General features: G+C 35.4%; 1 protein-coding gene and 1 long non-coding RNA gene across 2 annotated transcripts; both read right to left on the bottom strand.

Moving 5' to 3' along the window:
• Positions 1 to 615: 615 nt before the first annotated feature.
• Positions 616 to 7382, bottom strand: LOC131537434 (uncharacterized). Its single transcript, XR_009270277.1, has 4 exons — positions 7274 to 7382; positions 7084 to 7170; positions 6252 to 6495; positions 616 to 3354 (listed from the first exon to the last, which is right to left on the bottom strand). It is a non-coding gene; the product is annotated as an uncharacterized LOC131537434 (long non-coding RNA).
• A 277-nt stretch (positions 7383 to 7659) lies between these two features.
• On the bottom strand, positions 7660 to 9263 carry LOC131535902 (keratin-associated protein 4-12-like). The gene is made up of 2 exons (XM_058768423.1): positions 8877 to 9263; positions 7660 to 7878 (listed from the first exon to the last, which is right to left on the bottom strand). The coding sequence occupies exons 1-2, from the start codon at positions 9130 to 9132 to the stop codon at positions 7847 to 7849; spliced, it is 288 nt and encodes a 95-aa protein (XP_058624406.1). The 5' UTR covers positions 9133 to 9263; the 3' UTR covers positions 7660 to 7846.
• Between the last annotated feature and the right edge of the window lie 12010 nt (positions 9264 to 21273).

Here is a 21273-nt window from a genome sequence, read left to right as displayed (position 1 = left end):
GACGGCAGTTTTGTGTGAACTGTCCTTTACTGCATTCATTTCGTCTTGAGGATGTGTAGCAACATTTTAGAAATCACACATACCAGAAGAACTGTTTTAATTAGTTACATTCATTAAGTATATGAAACAAGACAGTGACCACATTAACCACTTCCAATTTATGACAAAAATGAATAATAATAAAAAAAAAATGCTATTGCTATTTACAGACAGGCGTTTAATGAGTGTAACTGAAAAGCAGTTCTATAATTACATTTTTTTTTTTTGGTTTAGAACTTTCCTGTTAATGTTCTCAGCTAAGATCAGTGAGTCTTTCTTCCTTCCTGCCTTTCTTTCTACTTTCATTTTATGTATAATATACTGTAAAGGCCTCTGATGTTTCTTTTGTTTTACACCAATATTAGTTAATAAAGCAAAATTAATGTATGCTTTATTAACTTCGAAAGAGCATCTGTTATGCATAATAGTGAATAATGATTAAAATAAATAAAAAAGTCAAATGAACCAGCCTCTTTTGAGCAAATATAACAGATTTTAATTTACATGGGTCACAGTATATCTCTGTGTAAAATAAACCTGGAAATGTTGGCAGGTCTAGCCGTGCCCCTGTTTCAAATCAGTGCCATTCATACATTTGAAGTTTCATTTCCAAATACTTTTTGAGGGCGCAGTATTAAAGTACTGCTACATTTTTTCGAGGGCGTGTATCACAAGGGCAGTTGTTTGATGTGTCATCCAGGGCTTCAAGAACATAACAATGTTTATAGAAGACTATCAATCTAGTAGTTACACTTCATTCATATGCACTGATCTGCCGAGGCTCCATCTTGAAATCAATACCCACCACTGGCTGTGGAACTGTGTAATAATATATTAGCAATAGAAATTCATAGATCTTGTGCGTGCACTTTTTCCACTTTCCAGAGAACTCAAAGTGTTGCCCAATACTGCCTGATTGGGAATAGATGCAGTGATTGACAGGTCATGTGTAGAACAATGTGTAGAACAGCAGAAGAATCACCTTCCACTCACCTCTGCTGGACAGAGAGAATCAAAAATCACACACTGAGAGTGAAGGTAAAGAATTTATTAAAGAACTCAGACAATATCTGACTTGGATAATAACAAATCCAAAACAATAAAAAAATAATTTATTTTGCTTCTCTTATACGATCTCAAGCGTATAAAGCTAAGAAATTGAGTTTAAAGATCGGTGTTACACACATGTTGCTCACTGTTGGCTATAATCAAAACATGCCATGTAATGAGTGTTTAAAATGTTTCTGTTTCACATATTACAGTAGGCAGTATGTATTGCACAAGCTACTGTTTCGCTCCATTGTGTTGTGGTTACAGATGTGCCTTGCTTTGCTCAGCATATATAAAGCCATCTGTTCTTTTTGTTCTTGCTCTTTTTGTTCAAGGCTCTCATGTGTATTTCATCCGGAGTAGTTTGTATGTGTGATTTGTTCTGTTGTTCACTGAATATCTGCCTGTGTGTTTTGATTATGGTATTGGATTACCTTCATTACTCTGATGGATTCTGATTCCAGTATTATGTTTGTGATTTGGAACATGGACTAAAACACTGTACTTGGATCCTTCAGACTGATTACATCTTGTGTTGTTGCTCGTGCATTGAAAAGTGGGCCAGTGAGCGAGAGCAGCCAGAGAAAACCTGAATAATTATAAGCCCCGGAGAAATGCTTGACCTTTGATTCTTGACACACCAAATATCCAGGGTATAATTAGGAGATAAAAAAATTTCAGTGCAGCAACCATGTCATCTTAATCCCAAATGGCCATCATAAATTATTCTCTCTTAATGATTAAAAAATATTAAAAACACTTTTTTTTTTCTTTGAGACAATTATCATCTGATTATGCTGCAAATGCTATTAAAAATGACAAAAAATAAAGACTCCATATTCATCCTTATTTGCTAATGTCAGATATCTTTATTATTTTACATATTTGAGTGTAGAGTTCATCTATTTTTAGCTGGATGAATATTTTACTCCTGTAGGTAAAACACTCTGCATTAAAGTAAGGCTTTTTGTTTACGTACCGCTATAAGACAGATGGCGTTATATCCACAGTGGAGAAGATCCTTATTTACACATTCTCAGTCTACAGGTTTAATATTTTACAGTCTTAAAGCAAAAACAAAAAAAACATCAAATTTGGAAAATAATCTAGCATTGTGATTTATTAGCCTTGGTCTGTCTGTTGCACATCATTTCAAACATTATCCAGTATTATAAATTAGATTTCCGCACAAGAAGTTTTAGAAGAAGTGTTAATGATAAATGCAAAGTTTTGATAGCCTGATACATAATTAAGGTGGATGCCACATCCAATTACAGGACTGGCTCCAATTTATGAAAGAAAAAATCATGAGCTTAATTAACATTTCCAAATGACTGCAACTATTTTAGGTTCTGGAGTGTCTTGTTAGAGCTGCTTTACAGCAAAATTTGGATTGCCTCATGTTATTTGAAGTTTGCATCACTGATTCTGTTTCTTTCCTGTTTAGTATTGTGCAAAGTATATTGTATAAAGCTCTATATAAACAAAGGTGACTTGGATTAGAGAGAAAATATTAGTACAACTATTTAACACTACTGTCTTTCAAAATGGAATTACATACTGTGAAGGTGCAGTCACATTAGCGAAATTTTGCAGACAAAAAAAGTCTGTCACAACTACAGGATTCACTACAGAATTCACTTTCAAACCAAACAACTTTCTGTTGGTCAACACAATGAATTTGTGTTACCGACTTTAACTGAAATCTGCCTGGGGAAATATTTTGCTCTCTAATAAATTCCTTATAACTTGGATCCCTATTGAAATTACTCGTCTGTTTCATCTAACAATGATAAATGTGACCTCACCTTAAGTGGTCATTCATGCCAATTTAATTAAATGCCACACTTAATACAGCAATGATTTTACAAACGATTTTTGAATTTATTGTGCTACTTTTTCATGAATGAGGCCCATGAATCACACAGGAGACTAGATGGTATGACTTGGCAGTGTTTTTCAATGATATTTGTCAGTACTGAGTTAAATATCCTTTGTATTTATAAGTTATACTTTGCACTTGATGTTTCCTATTTCAAATGGAAATTTTTGTCAGTTCGTCCTGGGATTACCTTATCTGTGAATGATAAATGCAGTGCTGCATCCTATTTGGATCAGCATTGGGATTTGTATTGGGGGAAAGCTTATAAATGTTGCAGATCACTAGGTTTTGGAACAGAGCAAATGTCTTTGTTTCCTTTTTAATTTGAGAAGGCCACCACTGGATGAGAGATCTGGAGTAGATGGTCCACAGGAGACTGTGTTCTGAAAAAGAAAGAAAAAGTGGATGACACATTTCAGCAAGTCACCTTCACATAATCTGAAATAACAGTGAAGTTGTAATATAATAATATGAGGGATGAGAATCAGAAAGGCACAAGTGACATTTCACCAACTTTACAGGAGAGCCAAAACAAAAAAATTACCATAGTTTGAGCTGACTTTGTGTATTGATTTCAATTGTTTATAATAAAAATTTGTACACTCACGGATGACAGTACTTTTGCCAGTAGAAAGAGCTCATGAAGAGCTTTCATTTGATATATATATATTTATATATATCTCCATTTCACCAAAAATGTCACTAGAGCTGTAACAGCAGAGCACAGAAGTGCTATGTTTGCTATGTTAACAAGATGTACGTGGTCAGCTTTTGAAATAGACTTTTAGTCTAATATAAATTCCTGTTGCAGTTCTACTTTAATCATGTTTACACACACGCACGCATGCACGCACGCACGCACGCGCGCACACACACACACACACACACTTTAGGCACATGGAACAGGATCTTACACTTGAGACATAAATATACTATTTAATTATACTATTTATTCAAAGTCTAAGTTCTCCTGCTATTATTTGTATAATAGTATACCATATATTCAGACAGATGGCTCTCACAATTAATTTTTTTTTTCTTAAGTATAAACATAAACAGTCATTTGAATTTGTACCAGTTTGTCTGATTTGACTCATCTAACATTTTTTTTATTTTTACTTAATTATTTATTTGATTTATTTTGAGGAGCTACTGCCTGTCTTGCCTCTTCAGCCAAATGCCTTTTACCAACCAAAAGGGGTCTGTATTTATTTATTTATTTGAAATTTAAAAAAAAGTATTTTATGTTGACTAAGACAAAAATATGCTGTAATATTATCACAAATTAAAATAAAGGATTTCTATTTGAGTATATTTTCAAACAAAATTTAAATTTCAGCATCATTACTCCAGTTTTCAGTGTCACATGTTCCTTCAGAAATCATTCTAATATGCTGAGTTGCTGGTAAAGAAACATTTCTTATTATTATCAGTGTGGAAACGGTGATACATTTTATGCAAGATTATTTGTATTACGTAATGCAAGATTATTTCATGAATGAGAATTCAAAACAAATCTCGGTTACAGTGTACTTGTTACAGTGAAATTATACATTTAAGTACTGAGTGATATTAATTAACTACATGTACATACTGTATCGTTAGAGTTAGGATTAGGGTTTGGCTTGCAATTAATTATGCATAATTTATTGTTATTATAATAGCAAGTACATGTAACATACAGGTGCATCTCAATAAATTAGAATGTCGTGGAAAAGTTCATTTATTTCAGTAATTAAACTCAAATTGTGAAACTCGTGTATTAAATAAATTCAATGCACACAGACTGAAGTAGTTTAAGTCTTTGGTTCTTTTAATTGTGATGATTTTGGCTCACATTTAACAAAAACCCACCAATTCACTACATAAACAAATTAGAATATGGTGACATGCTAATCAGCTAATCAACTCAAAACACCTGCAAAGGTTTCCTGAGCCTTCAAAATGGTCTCTCAGTTTGGTTCACTAGGCTACACAATCATGGGGAAGACTGCTGATCTGACAGTTGTCCAGAAGACAATCATTGACACCCTTCACAAGGAGGGTAAGCCACAAACATTCATTGCCAAAGAAGCTGGCTGTTCAGCATGAGTGGAAGGAAAAAGTGTGGAAGAAAAAGATGCACAACCAACCGAGAGAACCGCAGCCTTATGAGGATTGTCAAGCAAAATCGATTCAAGAAACTTCACAAGGAATGGACTGAGGCTGGGGTCAAGGCATCAAGAGCCACCACACACAGATGTGTCAAGGAACTACAGTTGGCTACAGTTGTTGTATTCCTCTTGTTAAGCCACTCCTGAACCACAGACAACGTCAGAGGAGTCTTACCTGGGCTAAGGAGAAGAAGAACTGGACTGTTGCCCAGTGGTCCAAAGTCCTCTTTTCAGATGAGAGCAAGTTTTGAAATTCTAGAGTCTGGAGGAAGGGTGGAGAAGCTCATAGCCCAAGTTTCTTGAAGTCCAGTGTTAAGTTTCCAGTCTGTGATGATTTGGGGTGCAATGTCATCTGCTGGTGTTGGTCCATTGTGTTTTTTGAAAACCAAAGTCACTGCACCTGTTTACCAAGAAATTTCTGCTGACCAGCTTTTTAAAGATGCTGATTTCATTTTCCAGCAGGATTTGGAACCTGCCCACACTGCCAAAAACTCACCAGACTGGCCAGCAAACTCACCAGACCCGAACCCCAGAGAGAATCTATGGGGTATTGTCAAGAGGAAAATGAGAAACAAGAGACCAAAAAATGCAGATGAGCTGAAGGCCACTGTCAAAGAAACCTGGGCTTCCATACCACCTCAGCAGTGCCACAAACTGATCACCTCCATGCCACGCCGAATTGAGGCAGTAATTAAAGCAAAAGGAGCCCCTACCAAGTATTGAGTACATATACAGTAAATGAACATACTTTCCAGAAGGCCAGCAATTCACTAAAAATGTTTTTTTATTGGTCTTATGAAGTATTCTAATTTGTTTATGAAGTGAATTGGTGAGTTTTTGTTAAATGTGAGCCAAAATCATCACAATTAAAAGAACCAAAGACTTAAACTACTTCAGTCTGTGTGCATTGAATTTATTTAATACACGAGTTTCACAATTTGAGTTGAATTACTGAAATAAATGAACTTTTCCACGACATTCTAATTTATTGAGATGCACCTTTATGTAACAAGGACACCTTTAAATTTAATGTGTCCTTGCTGAATAAAAGTTTTTTTTTTTTTTTTTAATTTCCAAACTTTTGAATGGTAGTGTAAAGACATAAATTAGTAATTCTGGGTACTTACAGACAAACATTCGAATACACATGCCACACATGGCAACGACGCTGGCGATGTTAAGAGCTCGGCCGCACTCTGGACTCATCAGACAGTTCTTGGTGCTAATGCAACATCTGCAGCAGCTGCCCTGCTTGTTATCAGCAGAGCGGCTCTGATTAGTGTTGCTCGTGTGCTGCTCGGTAATAACTTCTTCATAGGATGGTGGTGGTCTCTTGTAATCCTCCTCCATGGCTGGTCTCCTAGATCAGGCCTGAGGGAGGATGAGACAGTTATGCCGTCACTCACGGATGCGGAGAATCAATCGATTGTAATTATGTTCCAGTATCTGAGAACAGCCTTTCACTGTCATTAAAGTGATATGTAAATAAATCAATGCTCTATGGATCACGTAAGCTTTATCTGTTGACACGGAGAATGCACAACTCAGAGTGTTGTTTTGAACCTTTAGTGACAATTAGCTAAAAATGTGACGGTGCTCTGTTGTTTTTTTTACATTTGGCATTCGGTGATGTCTTAAATGGGTGCAGCGAGTAACATAGTTGTGAGATGAATGTGTCAGTATTAAGCTCAGCCCTTCTATAGCAGAGCTCAAGGGCGAAATGCCAGCAAAATCATTCAAAACAAGCATTGAGTTCCTCCTAGTCATCTGTTCCTCTTTCACAGACTCACAGCTTAAAGCTCCTAAAGAAATACAACGGAGGACGCTTTTATTACACTAAACTTTTCACACCAAAAGATCAGTTCCAATCAAATAATTTACCCAAGCAAAGGCTGCAGGCGATGGATATGTTTCAGATTACTCAAATTACCAGAGAACTGCCATTTCAATTCAGTGTACCTTTGTCAAGCGCCTTCAGACGTTCAGAGTCTTCTTTTTTTTCTTTAATCTTCCTCTCTTCTTCAGTCCCACTTCTGTTTTTTTTTTCTTGAAATTGAGAAGAAATTAAAATCCTCAATCATTGCACTGCCACAAAAGGAGAAAAGAGCATAGAAACGACATTCTCAGCTTCTCAGATGATCTTGTTTACCTCTTTTGTATCTCCAGTCCTCTTTTCACCTTTTAAAAGTCACCGTAAAAAGTCCATTTCAGTAAGTTCTTTCAAATGTACCCAAGTTGTCTTTCTCGTGATGTTGACAGGGCTGATCTGACATACGCCTGGGTGGACTCCTAAATATAAATACCGTACCTCTGTGACGGCGCGTTCCACAGGGTGTGCAAATCAAGTTTTTCCTGCCTGTCCTCTGAGAGTCAGTCATTCTGGTGCATATCACGTCAAGCAAAGCCTTTTTTATTTTGCATGATTGCACAGGGGCTTTCACTTTTGAATAGATCCTCAAGATACATTTAAAAGATGACACTTGTGTAATTCACAGAATCAGTTGTATTTGGCACTTAAATATATACAGTAGAGTACAATACAGTGTAGCCTATACACAATATAGCATGGGCTCAATTACAGAGGTAGCAAATGATCTACAAATGCACTTCCAATGAACTTCCTTCATGTTTTTCAGTCTCTTGCTATACAGAGAATGGCATCATGAAGTAGGAATCAGGTCTTCATCCAGCCCATTAGTTTACATTACATTCATCAGACGATCTAAATCACCTGGCCTTCTTCCAAATGAGTACCTATAGGCAAAGAAATAAAAGAAATCAAATTAAAACATTATGTAAAATTGTGATAGTGGCTGTGCTTATTTATGAATTCTTTGATGAAGAACTACATTTATTTGCCAGCTCTCTCTCTCTCTCTCTCTCTCTCTCTCTTTGGTAACATAAACCTCTACTGTCATGCACTTTTGATCAATTGCTATATAGGTTAAAATGTATTGTTGAATGTACTGACAAGCTTTTATGGTAAACTAAGATATATTTTAATGTCATTGCTATTGAAACTTGTGTCATATTTTTGTAAGTACACATTATTAACGATGAAGTTGCAATTTAGCAGATTTATGGTTCCACTTTATTTTCAATAGGCTACTTCTGCTAACTATAAGTAACTAACAAGTAAACAAGCTCTCATTAGAGTATTAGTAAACTCTTATTTTAGGGTTAGAAGAATAAGTTGACATGCACTTGCAAAGTTACTTATAGCTAGCAGAATGTCTAAAGTGGACTATAAAAATAACTTACCAAATTTATAACATTAACTTTTGAAGATAATTTCAAATAATACACCACAGTTAAAATTACAATCAAATACTTTGCTTTTGCTTTATGTTGGGCAACACATCAAAATAAGTGTACTCCTTTAAAGTATGAAAAGAGATTACTAAAACAATCATTTAAAATGTGCTTTATTATTATAAAGAAACATAATGAAATCATACTCTCAGAAATCATAAGTACACTCATGTAGTTTTTATTTAATTGATTTATATTATCTGCAAGTACAGTTTTCCTGTACTTTTAACATCTGAAGTACAGTACAAGTGCACATTCAATACAATAAAGTGCATTTCTTCTTCACATGGGTGATAATGTCAATAAATAATGTTAAGTGTTACCAATAGCTTGGTTTCATGGAATATGCCATCAAAATATTGGAGCCACAGCAATGTACTAGTTAATATACTCACGGTGGATCTAACACATGTGCACTACTCATTTGTTACTCCACCTACCTTCTCTTGGTTTCTGTGTAGATCTGGGCTGCTCGGTGATCAGAACGGCAGCGCAGGAGTCGGCAATCGTGGAGCACATGAAACACAGCGTGTAGCTGCAGTCGTCTGGGCAGATGAGACAGCAGCCATCCAGACAGAACTGACAGCACAGGTTACAGCAGCGGTCCACACAGGGCTCATCCCGGTGACAGTTGTCCCTACAGCTTTCCCCGCACTCAGGACAAGGGCCAGACATTCCACTGCAGCTCTGTCCCATGCCTTCTCGAGTTGAGCAGTCTCTGCTGATCACAGCAGCCCTCCGACCAAAGAGAATCCCAAATGTGACATAATAAGTGCGTTTATAAGTGCGTCATTAGAGGACTGCGTGAAAACGCCAATTTGTCTGCTCATTTTAACTTTCCATGAGCTGAAGAAAGAGATGACAGGCTGTGTTTGTTAGCAGTGAGCTCATAAGCCTTAGGGTGGCCCGGGCTGCCCCTCCTTCTGTGCGGAGTCAATTATTAGACAGTGTCCCATGATTAGCAGCTCAACAGAGAACAGTGTTGGGTCTGTCTCCCCTCAGGACGACGGTGGATTGGCTTGCAAAACAGTCACTTGGGAACTGTTCTGTGTGCTCGCATAAATACATTTGCTAAATGTCCAGGTTTTAGCAAATGTAGCATAATAACCCACAAGAGACGTCACATTTGAACCAGTCTGTTTATCACAAGCAAGCCTGAGATAATGACGACTTGGGGGACGTTTATTCAACTTAAGCACAGAACAGTGTCAGCACAATGGAGTATGGGACGTGGGACACGTTTTCTAGTCCTGACTGCACATGTCTATGTAAACTATGTTGACTCGTTGTTGTATTGCAACCCATTCTCACACCCAACTCGTCACATATTGAAGCTTGGTCAGGAGCACTTGGCGTCGCTTTTTGACGCTCAAGGTACCCCTTAGCGTCATTTTTCGACTTGCAGGGTCCTCCATTGCTTTAAATAGGAAACCCTTAGCGACAATATGCCGACGCCATACTGGGAATTTTATCGTCATAATTAAATTATATATTGGGTAATAACATTGCCATTATTGCATATATGTTGGGGTGTGATTTTTCAATGTAAACAGCCACAACAGTTTTATTTATATTACATTATTTACACATTAATGAGCACATAACCCAACCCCTGCCCCTAAACCTACCATTTGTCAATAAAACACAAGATATAACAGGCAGCTACAACTACCGTCATCATTTATTTAAAAAATATTAATATTCCAAGTCTTCAGAGGCAAAACATTTGATTTGTGAGAGTAATAGACGAGATCGCCGTCTCCGTCCGCCGTAAAGCTCATCCTGTGCGCGAATTCAAAAAATGCCGCCAGAAGAAACCTTACGTCAGCCTTGGTTGTGAAATGCTATTGGCTCTTGTGTGTCTCGTGACCAATTGCATCATGCTAGGAGACGGGAGTATCTTTTTGAATGAGATGTGAGCGCGTTAACGGAGCGGGATCATTCTCAGCGATTAAAACCTTATGTTTGGCTCTCTTCTTCTCATAAAGACTTTGTATGGCTTCAGAGGACTTGGAATGCAACACGACTTGTTTGTAATGCTTTTATACTGCTTGTTTATGGTCAGTTTTTGCAATAAATACCGGTGACTGCACTTATTTGCCTGTTACGTGTTTTATGTTGTTCAGAAGTGGGTAGGTTTAGGGTAGGGGTGGGGTTAGGTGCTCCAATAAAAGTATAAATGTATATAAAATTATTTATATTTTTTACAAATGCATGCAAACCATTAAACTAAGACAAACAACTGAAAACAACGGAGGAGAACGTATTGTCATTTTCCATAAGCGTCTTGACCTGACGCATAAAGCAAGCAATTGAAAGCAATGGAGATCCTATTTTGTCATAAACTGACGCCTAGGGGCACTTTTGGCGTCTTCATAGTGACGCGAAAGGCGTTTGACCATGCTTCAGTTTTTGACGAGAGAATGGGTTGTGTATTAGGTTGGGGTTAATGACTTTTTTTGGTGTGTGAAATAACAATGAAATCTGCCAAGGCTTTGGATGACCAACTTCCTAAATACATTCATTTGGTATCTAAACTATTAAATCATTAAATTAATACGCATTCCTAACAGACAAAAGGACATTTTTTATTATATTAAAATTCAGCTGGCACATTTTAAACAGGGCCATAGAGAATATTTTACACCGAAGAGCAAGTAACTACCACTTCTAAAAGATGATAAACAAATAATTTATCAAAGGATGAAGGAGGCTTTACGATGCATTCAGTTTATATATGCTTATCAGTTAGTGCTTTCCTCTGAGAATCAAACCATTGATGTTGATGTTGCTAGAATATCAGTGAGTCAATTATTTTCAGCCCCACATTAGTAGATCCTGGTTCTATAAAATCAAATATTTTAATGTATTTTGACACAATATAACTGGAACATAAAGATCTGAACTACCCTTGAATAAAGCAGTACACTTTTAGCATACTTTTAATTATGGAAATAAAATAAAAAAAGTGAACTGAATGTAATGTTTTCAGGCACTTAATTAATTAAATGAAAATTAATCATAGTTTAAATTGATATTAAATGCAATTATTGAAACTTAAGAGTTTGTTTTTGACCTACTTAATCACGCCTTTAAAAGTAATTTTACAATTACTTCTGTTGTATTTGAAACATGATAAATGTGAACTGCTGAATAAATTTATGATAATTTCTGCTGAAATGTGTCATGGATTTAAATGTTTGTAATTACCATTCATAATTATGAAATTGCAATTTAGTACATTTAAAATATATAAACTTCAAGTGTAATATTAAATAACACACCATAAAATCACAACCAAGCACTTTATATTAAAACATGGTTTAAAATATTTAAAGTAAAACTTTTAATTTGTCATTTACAAAGTGCACTTCGTAAAACTGTTAATAAACATAGTCTTGAAAGTGTATTCTCTTTAAAAGTAGCCTTTTATTTCAATAATATTGTTTTACGAGTAGTTTAAAAAATATATACTTTTATGATCTGAAATACACTAAGTATGAAAATGCACTCCTTTTCCAGAAGAGGCTGTTTTTCTCATACTCGTGGATTTTGGCTTTATTAAACCAAAGACATTAATATATTTGGACAGAATATAACCGTGGAACATCAAATCCAGACCTAGACCCTTCAAAACCCTATTTAAATTGTTGAGTTGTGTCCAGTGAAAACACACACCATAACCAACAGGATTTTGGCATCAATGACCCCAAGATCAAGACTCCAGCTCAGGTGATAAGACTTTGAGTGGAGTGCTGACATTAACGTGATTGCCATTTTTTAAAGTGGTCTCCTTCGATATTTGTAACTGCACTGATACTGTGAATAAATAATGGCGAGATAAACAAAATCATAGAATTTGGAAATGTCACAACGCTCCTTTAAAAGCCTTTTAATCTTTAAAATTATGTGGAAAATTAGATATTCATCATGAAAAGCAGAAGGTGACCGTTCCCACACACCTCAGTCTTAGGCACACACATACACAAACTTTTCTGTGTCTTTCCACACAGTTCACAAATCAACACACAAGAACATGACAAGTGAATCACTATAAAGCTGAAGTGACCTTGACTTCCCCAGTAGCACAGTGCGAGCAGTAAAAGCCTGTAGTGTGCTATTGTGGGCCCTCGGGCTTCCATTAGTGAATGACATGACACATCTGTGAGATACGAGGGCATACAGGAGATGATGGAGGCCAGCTGACAGGTCTCAGCATAGCAGCCTCGCATTTGTGGTGGACTCACCTGTACAAATGCCTGTGCCTCACATTCACATGGGAATAAATCACGGCTTTGTCTCATTACCTTATTCATGCTGTAGGGAACTGCACCCAGTGGTGACTCTCGTTTATCCAGCTCTCTCTCAGCGTTACACTGTGTCTACACAGGCAGCAACGCGCCAAGGGGCGGATCTCTGATTTCATAGCTGCATATATCACTGTATGTTGAAAATGAAAAATGACAACACACTTTTCCTTCAAAATGTAATAAAGCAGTGTGTTCATTGTTATTTCACCCGAGATCCTGTATTAGCTATTAGAAGACGTTTGGATGTACACGTGGAATGCATGTTGAAGGCAGAGAAGTTCTTCAGGAAATTTTCAGGCAGTTATTTTTGTTTGAAGGCATACAGCAAAGTTTAAAATCTTTGTTTTCTCCCTTGGATTAATTAATTCTTCTGCTTTGGATAAAGGTGTCTGCTTAATAACATATAATTGTGATCGGATCATCCTAGATGGATGTTAATACCAGAAGCTCTAATTTTGTACCTACAATATATATATATATATATATATATATATATATATATATATATTTTTTTTTTTTTTTTTTTTTCATTTACATGACAGCCTGAAAACACAAACTTTTAAAACAGTGTCCCAACTTCTCAAAGTTCAAGGTACAGTTGTCATCGCTATGTAAACAACACAAATGTGAATTTGTGAAAATGGTGCCGTCGTGCGCAGCAGATCAATATTTTAAAATATTTAACTATGCTTAGATTCTCTATGATTTAACAGAGACCAAGTGATGCAGTGAATCCCATTGGTAGCACAGAAAGTGATGCCCCTTGTGAAAAAGAAGTACATTTTAGCATGATTTTAAAGGGAACCTATTATGCCCCTTTTTACAATATGTAATATAAGTCTCGGGTGTCCCCAGAATGTGTCTGTGAAGTTTCAGCTCAAAGTACCCCACAGATAATTTATTATATCATTTTGAATATGCTTATTATGAATGGAAGCAGAAACACACCGTTTTTGTGCATGTCTCTTTAAATGCAAATTAGATATTGCTTCCCGCCCCCTTTTCCAGAATAGGGCTGTGCCTTTACAGCTTTTTCCTCAGATACTCTGCTAAAAAAATCGGTTTGGTTTTGATTATCATGTCTTTTGCACTGAAATCATGTGTTTTAACGCCATATCAGTTTAAACCACTGATATAAAATTTTCTAAGCGCACACATCCAAATCACATGCACAGAAAGCGGCTGTCACATGGCATGTGAGCAGTGTTGGGCACGTTACTTTAAAAAAGTAATTAGTTATAGTTACTAGTTACTTCTCACAAATAGTAACTGAGTTAGTAACTGAGTTACATCATTATAAAAGTAACTAATTACCAGGGAAAGTAACTATTGCGTTACTTTTTAAAAAATGTTCAAATGTCAAATAACTTTGGATGCCCCCAATATTAAATATGTTAAATTAATGAAATGGACACCAAAAAGAATAAATTATTATTATAAAACATTTTACATTAATCTACACTATTTATCTACTGACACTTAGTACCAGTCAGTCAAGCATTATAATATAATATTACAACTTTAGTAATTAGAATAACCAAGTGAAGGCATATTTGTCATCAATATAAAACGCCCTAAGGATCAATGAGCTGCTGGGTTCATGAATATTAATCACGTTGTCTGCGTTCGCTCGAATTGATTTGCTGAAATCAAAACAAGCACGATAATAGGTGAGAGCCAGCCAATGAAATTGTCGTTTGCGCATTAGTTCCGCCCACTACAGGAGAAACCGGCAGTTCTTAAAAGCTAAAGAATTCCAAAGGAACTCCGTTATTTTGACAGGAAAATGCAACAAAGAGTATAGTTTACATGTAGCGCGTCAATTCTGCATGTTATGAAAGACTCTCTTGATCTGTATCTTTCTTTGAGTGTGTGTTTGTGAGAGAAAGCGACAGCGAGTCGTGCGCCTTCACACTAGAGTTTATGGTACGTCAAATACAGCTACACTGCGCATCCATTCAGATGAACTGAAAAATTTAATTCTAATAATATAATATAGTAACGCCACATTTTAATGTCAGTAACGGTAACGGCGTTGTAACGGGGGAAACGGTAATTCGTTTGATTACTCGTTACTGAAAAAAATAACGCCGTTAGTAACGCCGTTTATTTATAACGCCGTTATTCCCATCACTGCATGTGAGTACTAAGTTCTCTTTCATATCTTATTGCGCTTAAACTATCAAATACAAACAAGTTTTTGTTAAAAGCACACAAAAGTTGCAAAAACACAGTTGGTTATGTCTTTGAAGGTAAACAGCTGGGAAATAAATCATATGTTGATATTAGATCTGTGTAAGTGACAGTAGCGTAATATACAGTACCTACTGCTGTCTTCACTGTTAATATGACCTAAACAATAAAATAAAAACAGAAAATCACTCACTGCTCTGGACTGAAAAACATTTATAGCTTCAATAAGAAGATATTTCTTACTTGAATGCTGCTTTTAAATGCTGTAGCGTGAAGATAAACATGGTGGATTGTGTGCAGCTCACTCAGGGCGGGGTCTCTGAAAATACGGCAGTGTCCATCAACAGTCGTGGGAGGGGCTTGTAAAATGTGACATCACATTTTACAGATTCTGTGAACGGCTTGTTCTGAGACATTGAATGATTAATGGAGATTAAGAAAAAAGGAGCAGACAGATTTTTTATCATTTATAGGGTGCTTGTGTACACACACCAACACATATTTATGTTCAAACAACATGTAAAAGTGAATTTTGCATGCTCTTTAAAAGAAGTACTCATATATAAAAAAGTATATTTAAGAATGTATTTAAGTGTAAACTGAATGTAATGGTTTTAACACTTAATCCCGGTTAAGTAATTTAGTTTAAAGTTGAAATATTTGAAATATTTTTAAATTGAAATTAAAGGCAGTTAGTTGAACTTAAGAGTTTTTTGACCCACTTAAGTACATTTTTATAAGTAATTTCACAATTACTTCTATTGTCTTTGAAATATGGTTAAGATGTACTGCTGAATGTACTGTCAAGAATTTAAAGTTAATTAAAATATACTTTAATGTCATTTCTATTTAACCTTGTATGTCTGGCATTTAAATATATTTGTTTTTACACATTTGTAATGATAAAGTTGAAATTTAGCTATTTAAATGTTTTAATTTATAATATTGAATAAAGACAAATGACTATTAAAACCTAATGATTTTAAATGAACTTTAACGTAAAACTTTTAATTTGGCATTATTACAAAATTAAGTTGTTAAGTAACAGTCATGAAAGTGTACTCGCTTCAAGTACACTTAAGTGATGTTTTATTTATTAAGACGAGCACTTCTTTTTTCACAAGGGGTGTTACCAGAATACAGCTAGATACTGCGTAGGACCTTTCAGCTATAATATATTACAATCACTGCAACTTAATTTATGTATAGACAAATATTTATATGTACTGATGATATCTGTTAAGTCAGAGAACAGGAACATCCTGAACTGAATTTGATGTGACGACTCATGGTTATTAAATTACATAACAAATACGTTTTTTTAAAGACAGATAGGGAAAATAAAATAGCCTGCGGAGCATCGCATATAGAAGCCAGGCTTCCATCAGCTGAAGACGTGACACACTGCATTGGACACTTTCAGCGTAGACTACTTCATTGATTATAATGGAACTGATTTTGTTTTGATGCGTCACACCACTTACGTCCGGTGTAGACATGGTATTGCACCGTCTGCAGTCTCCCAGAGACACATGGTAACCTAGACAATCAGGTCACTGATGGCCATTGATCAAACAGAGTCCAAAGGTTTTATTGTCGTGGTAATGTTGTGAAACAATCTGAATAAATTAGGGAGCAGGCCTGAGTGTCTCAGCGCGCCTATGCTAATGTTGCATTGTCTGGAGCTGAAATGTATTTAAGGATAATCAATCATGAGACACAGGTGTGATTAAAGTTATGTAATGCACTCTTTCGCTTTGCCCTGCTCCACCTCTGAGGAGTGAATGGATTTCTGCACTGATAATTACACTTCTCCAGTCATTCCCTTTCGCAGACATAAAAAGAAAGGACACACAGAGCGTGAAACGGGAAAGCGAGAGAGAGGGAGAAGAGGGGTAGCTAACAATTTATTTCAGCTCTCCATTGAGATTGAGATGAGATTAAAGATGCTGTTTCGGCGTTCACAATTACCGTGGCGTCTCACAGTCCACGGCTATACCATCAGCTGACTCCAAATGTAGAGTGTCCAGATCTCTTAAAGTCTCTCATAGAATAAATAACAAGTTTTAACTTCTAAACTATCAAACATTTGCACACACTTAGGCTATGTTGAATTTACTTTTCTCATGAACTTATGATTATATTTGAAATTAGCTTTGAAGACAAAAACTAATTATGACTATGTACTGTATTAATTTACTTTATTATTTTTTTAAAGGTCACACAAGTTTAGTAAACCATCTGGTAGGAAAAAGCATTAATATGAAATATTATGAAATATTTTGGCGAACCGACTTGTCTTAAAGTGACTTTGCTAATTGGAATTTAAAAATAAATAAATAACAATAATAATAAACAAACAAACAAACAAATAAATACATAAATAAATAAAAATACCGAAAATTCATCCATGGTGTTTTTTGAAGTACCGGTCAAGTAGCTAATTACTGTCAAAGAAGCATTTCATAAAGCTGAACTATTGACTATTAATATCTTCTAATGTTTCTGAAAATAGTCAATATGTTGCATGAATGCATATTAAGTAATTCATACAGAGAATGAAAATATATGTATTATTAACAGATTTGGTCACATAATTATAATTATTATAGATGTGTACCATTAATTCCATTAATGTGATTAATGGAAAATTAACATTCATTTCCCCTCAATTCCTCTTTCCACTTGCTACTGATCGATTTCTCTGTGCAACAAGTTAGTGTGGATATTGTTGTGAGGGCCAGATAGATTAGAACAAAGTCGGTTTGCAGAAAGACGTTCTAGAATGAAAGTATGATCAAATCACCTTGCAACAGCAAATAACAAGCTTACTTTTCTTGCAATGTCAAAAATGAAACCAGATACAGTGGCTAGAAATACACTGAAGACAAATCATTTGACATCAGTGAGTCTAACTGCTAAAACTGGGGCATGTTCATAATTTTTTTTTGTCTGGGCATTGAGACACCTCATGAAATTGGGTCTGTCTGGACATCTGGTCACCCTATTCAAATCACACACAGCTGCATTCATGTTTGTGTAAACAATAACATCACAGCTGACTGGAATCAAGCACATGAATTTAAACAGTATTATGCCGATTAAAAAAACAAAACAATAGATTTCAATTGCTTTCTCTAGGCTAGTCTGTCATTCCACATTCCGGATGCATACACCGTGCTCAGGTTATGAGTAAAAGTTTATCTGGTAAAAAAAAGTGTGTTAGATTTAATGCTGCTGCCAGCAGTAGGATGACAACGAGGGGTGAAATATTGCAGAGAGTCCTGTGTAACCAGCCGCTCTGGCATTTCATTTGGATTGGCAACAAGCCGTCAAGATGCTCATATTTTACCTCACTGTTCTCACAGGTTGTGCTCGAGAACTCAATGTCTTTCCATCACATCTGTCAAAAGAGCAAAAAGCGGGAGGTAATTGCTGGTTGGAGGTCGGAAGGGTGTGTGTTTGCATTTAATGGCATAAGGGTCCTATAAAAATGGTGGTGTTCTGAGTACTTTCAACTTAACGGTGCACAATCACAAAGATAGATTTAAAAATAGTAGTCGAAAATAGGAGTAGATACATGAAAGCAATTTTTTTATTTTTTATTTAGAAGAATATTATATATGGCAGTGACATCAGATCCTTATGGCAGTGAAGCTCTATAAGTCTGTCAGGAAGAGTAAAGCTATTTCCCCTCCACATGTGTTCAAAATGATGATATTATGATATATAGAAAAGCACTCTGTATAATTTAATGTGCTAGATGACTCCCCCCAAAGATTCAAAATTGTGCCGGCATTTACCCACCCTCATGAAGTGTGACAGAATTTAGGTGATCTATATCTTTACAATATATGAATAAGGCCTTCAAAAATCTACAAAATAAAAGAGCAAGCTACTTCAAAGCTGGAACAAAATAATTGGCTGTTGGTTAGAACATGTCTTAAAGCCTTTTGTAATTTAATTGTTCTGGTACAACCGTTTGAATAAAAGCTCAACCAAAAATGTTTGTGTGAAAGCCACACCTGACTTGTACAGTCTTAAAACAACTGTACTGTATGATATCAACCTCAAACACTCAAAACCTGTGCAAGGCCATGCTCATATTTTAAATACTCACTTTATGTACCCACACCACTTGATTCCCAGTGCAATTTGCATATCACTCAAATAGATCATTGGGTGACACAGTACCATCAGTCGCACTGTTTACTCCTTAGCTCCTACACTGGCTGATTGCATGTCAAGACTTTATTCACTGAATGAAGCTCTGCTTTAATACATTTAAAGTGTTCTTGATCCATCAAGGACTTGACACTGCATTACTAAATAAGCAAACTGCAGATCAGAGCAATTATGACTGATTTTGAATAGTGGTGTACCTCATGGTTATATCCTCGGCACCAGTTTTCACCTGGGACTGTTAAACGGTTAAATCAAATGTAGCTGACATCACTACAATTACAGTATGCAAAACACTGACAGAACAACATAAAGCAATGAAGCAGATGTCCTGATATATTCCCTTTTGAATGTCAACAAGACAAAATAGTACATTGTGGAGTTCAGCAGACTCACATTATTCTTGATGTTAAAAAAAAGAAAAAAAAAGAAAAGCAGTGGGCATTGTTCGCTACTTCGTATTCTGCATGGGATCTTGCACATATCATCTGACATAAAGGTCATTCTGTTGCAACCTTGCATCTTCTCACAGAGTGTTATTAGATTACAGAAACTGGAAAGATGGGAATAACAGGAATATAGCCTGGAGTACAAAACTGCTCCAGAAAAAAAAAAAAAAAAAAACATATCTCCTGTTTCTTTCACTTTTCACAGTTCTCGCAGTATATCTTAAAAATTCTAACCACAAATAGATTTATACTGTATATAAGTATAGCAATTATGTGTTTCTCCACTATTTTTGTCTTGTGTATCCCCACAGCATCATCAGTGAAATTCTAGTAACCATATGATTTAACATTTTTCAGTGCTGCACTTTTAAACTAAAAGCAATATACAAGATATGATGGAAGTAGTTTAATTTTAAAATTATTCAATTTCCTTTTGATCTGATGAGATATATAGCATATGGTGGCCAAAATTATTAGAAAACTAGTATTTTCACCAGCTAAAAAAGGTTTAAAGTCATTTATCTATCTTTTGCTGTAGTGTTTCAGTAGGAAAAATCAGTTTATATTTCCAAACATTCATTTTGCCATTAATTGTAATCATCCAGTGAGATTTTTGTTTGCACAAGGAGTCTGACAACAGCCAGTGCTCCACACAGAGATCTGATCTGATCATCATCCAGTCTGTCTGGAATGACATGAAGAAACAGAACAAACTGAAACAGACTAAATCCAGAAGAACTGAACATGAAGATGCTTCATGAGACCTACCTGCAAAACTACCTGAAAAAATGAGCAAGTGCACCTAGGGCAAAAGCTGCTTTAAACGCAAAGGATGGTCACACCAAATATTGATATTTAGTTAATAGATGTTAATTGATAAAGAAAATCTATGACATTATTTTTGACAGCATCTATATATATATATATATATATATATATATATATATATATATATATATATATATATATATATATATAGCTCATATATATATTTACATTTAGTAATTTAACAATTTAGCAGACACTTTTATCCAAAGCGACTTACAAATGAGGACAATGGAAATATTATGTGTGTGTGTGTGTGTTTTGTTTTTTTGTAAATATGATTTATTCTAATGCAATATTTTCATCGGTTTTCTATCAGCTGTGACATAGGCTATACATCTGCATGTTTTTTTATTTATTTATTTATTTTTTTTATTTTATGCAAGGGCATTTATTTAATTTTTTTGCCTTTATAGAGAGCATTTTACCACTAATCTCATTAACTTTCATTTCAAATTCTTAAATTTGATCTATAAATTCAATTGTAATAATGTGATTGTTATTATCTATAGCCTACGTTATCAAATTAAATAATTTACACTGAAAAATACAACTACATTAAACTATGAGATTCTTTAAAAACAAAAACCGAATATACAAACAAGAAATTACGGTGGAAATTATACAATGAAATTAAAACGCCAGTAGGTGCCAGTAGTGAGCGTTTAATGAGTGAGTCATTGAGTCGTTCATTCAAACGATTCGTTCAAACGGCAGATTATTCAGATGTTTATGCATGGGCTAATGAAACTTTGACTCAATCGATTCGTTCAAAACACTGAATCATTCAGCAATGAATCGGATGGTTGCTTTGAGATGCGCTGTGGTTCCGCCAAAAATGTAAGTGACCTAACATTATTGTATTTGCTCATTGAACT

This window comes from Onychostoma macrolepis, chromosome 03 (genome assembly GCF_012432095.1).
Source record: "Onychostoma macrolepis isolate SWU-2019 chromosome 03, ASM1243209v1, whole genome shotgun sequence".
Classification (NCBI taxonomy): Eukaryota; Metazoa; Chordata; class Actinopteri; order Cypriniformes; family Cyprinidae; genus Onychostoma; species Onychostoma macrolepis.
The sequence above is the reverse complement of the archived record's forward strand: the minus strand, read 5'-3'. Positions and strand labels throughout refer to the sequence as shown.

Excerpts from the sequence above, each read along its gene's own strand:
- LOC131535902 (XM_058768423.1), bottom strand. The coding sequence starts at position 9,132 with ATGGGACAGAGCTGCAGTGGAATGTCTGGCCCTTGTCCTGAGTGCGGG. Across the intron at positions 7,879-8,876 it reads TACACAGAAACCAAGAGAAG|GTACTCATTTGGAAGAAGGC; the intron begins GTAGGTGGAGTA and ends CTTTGCCTATAG.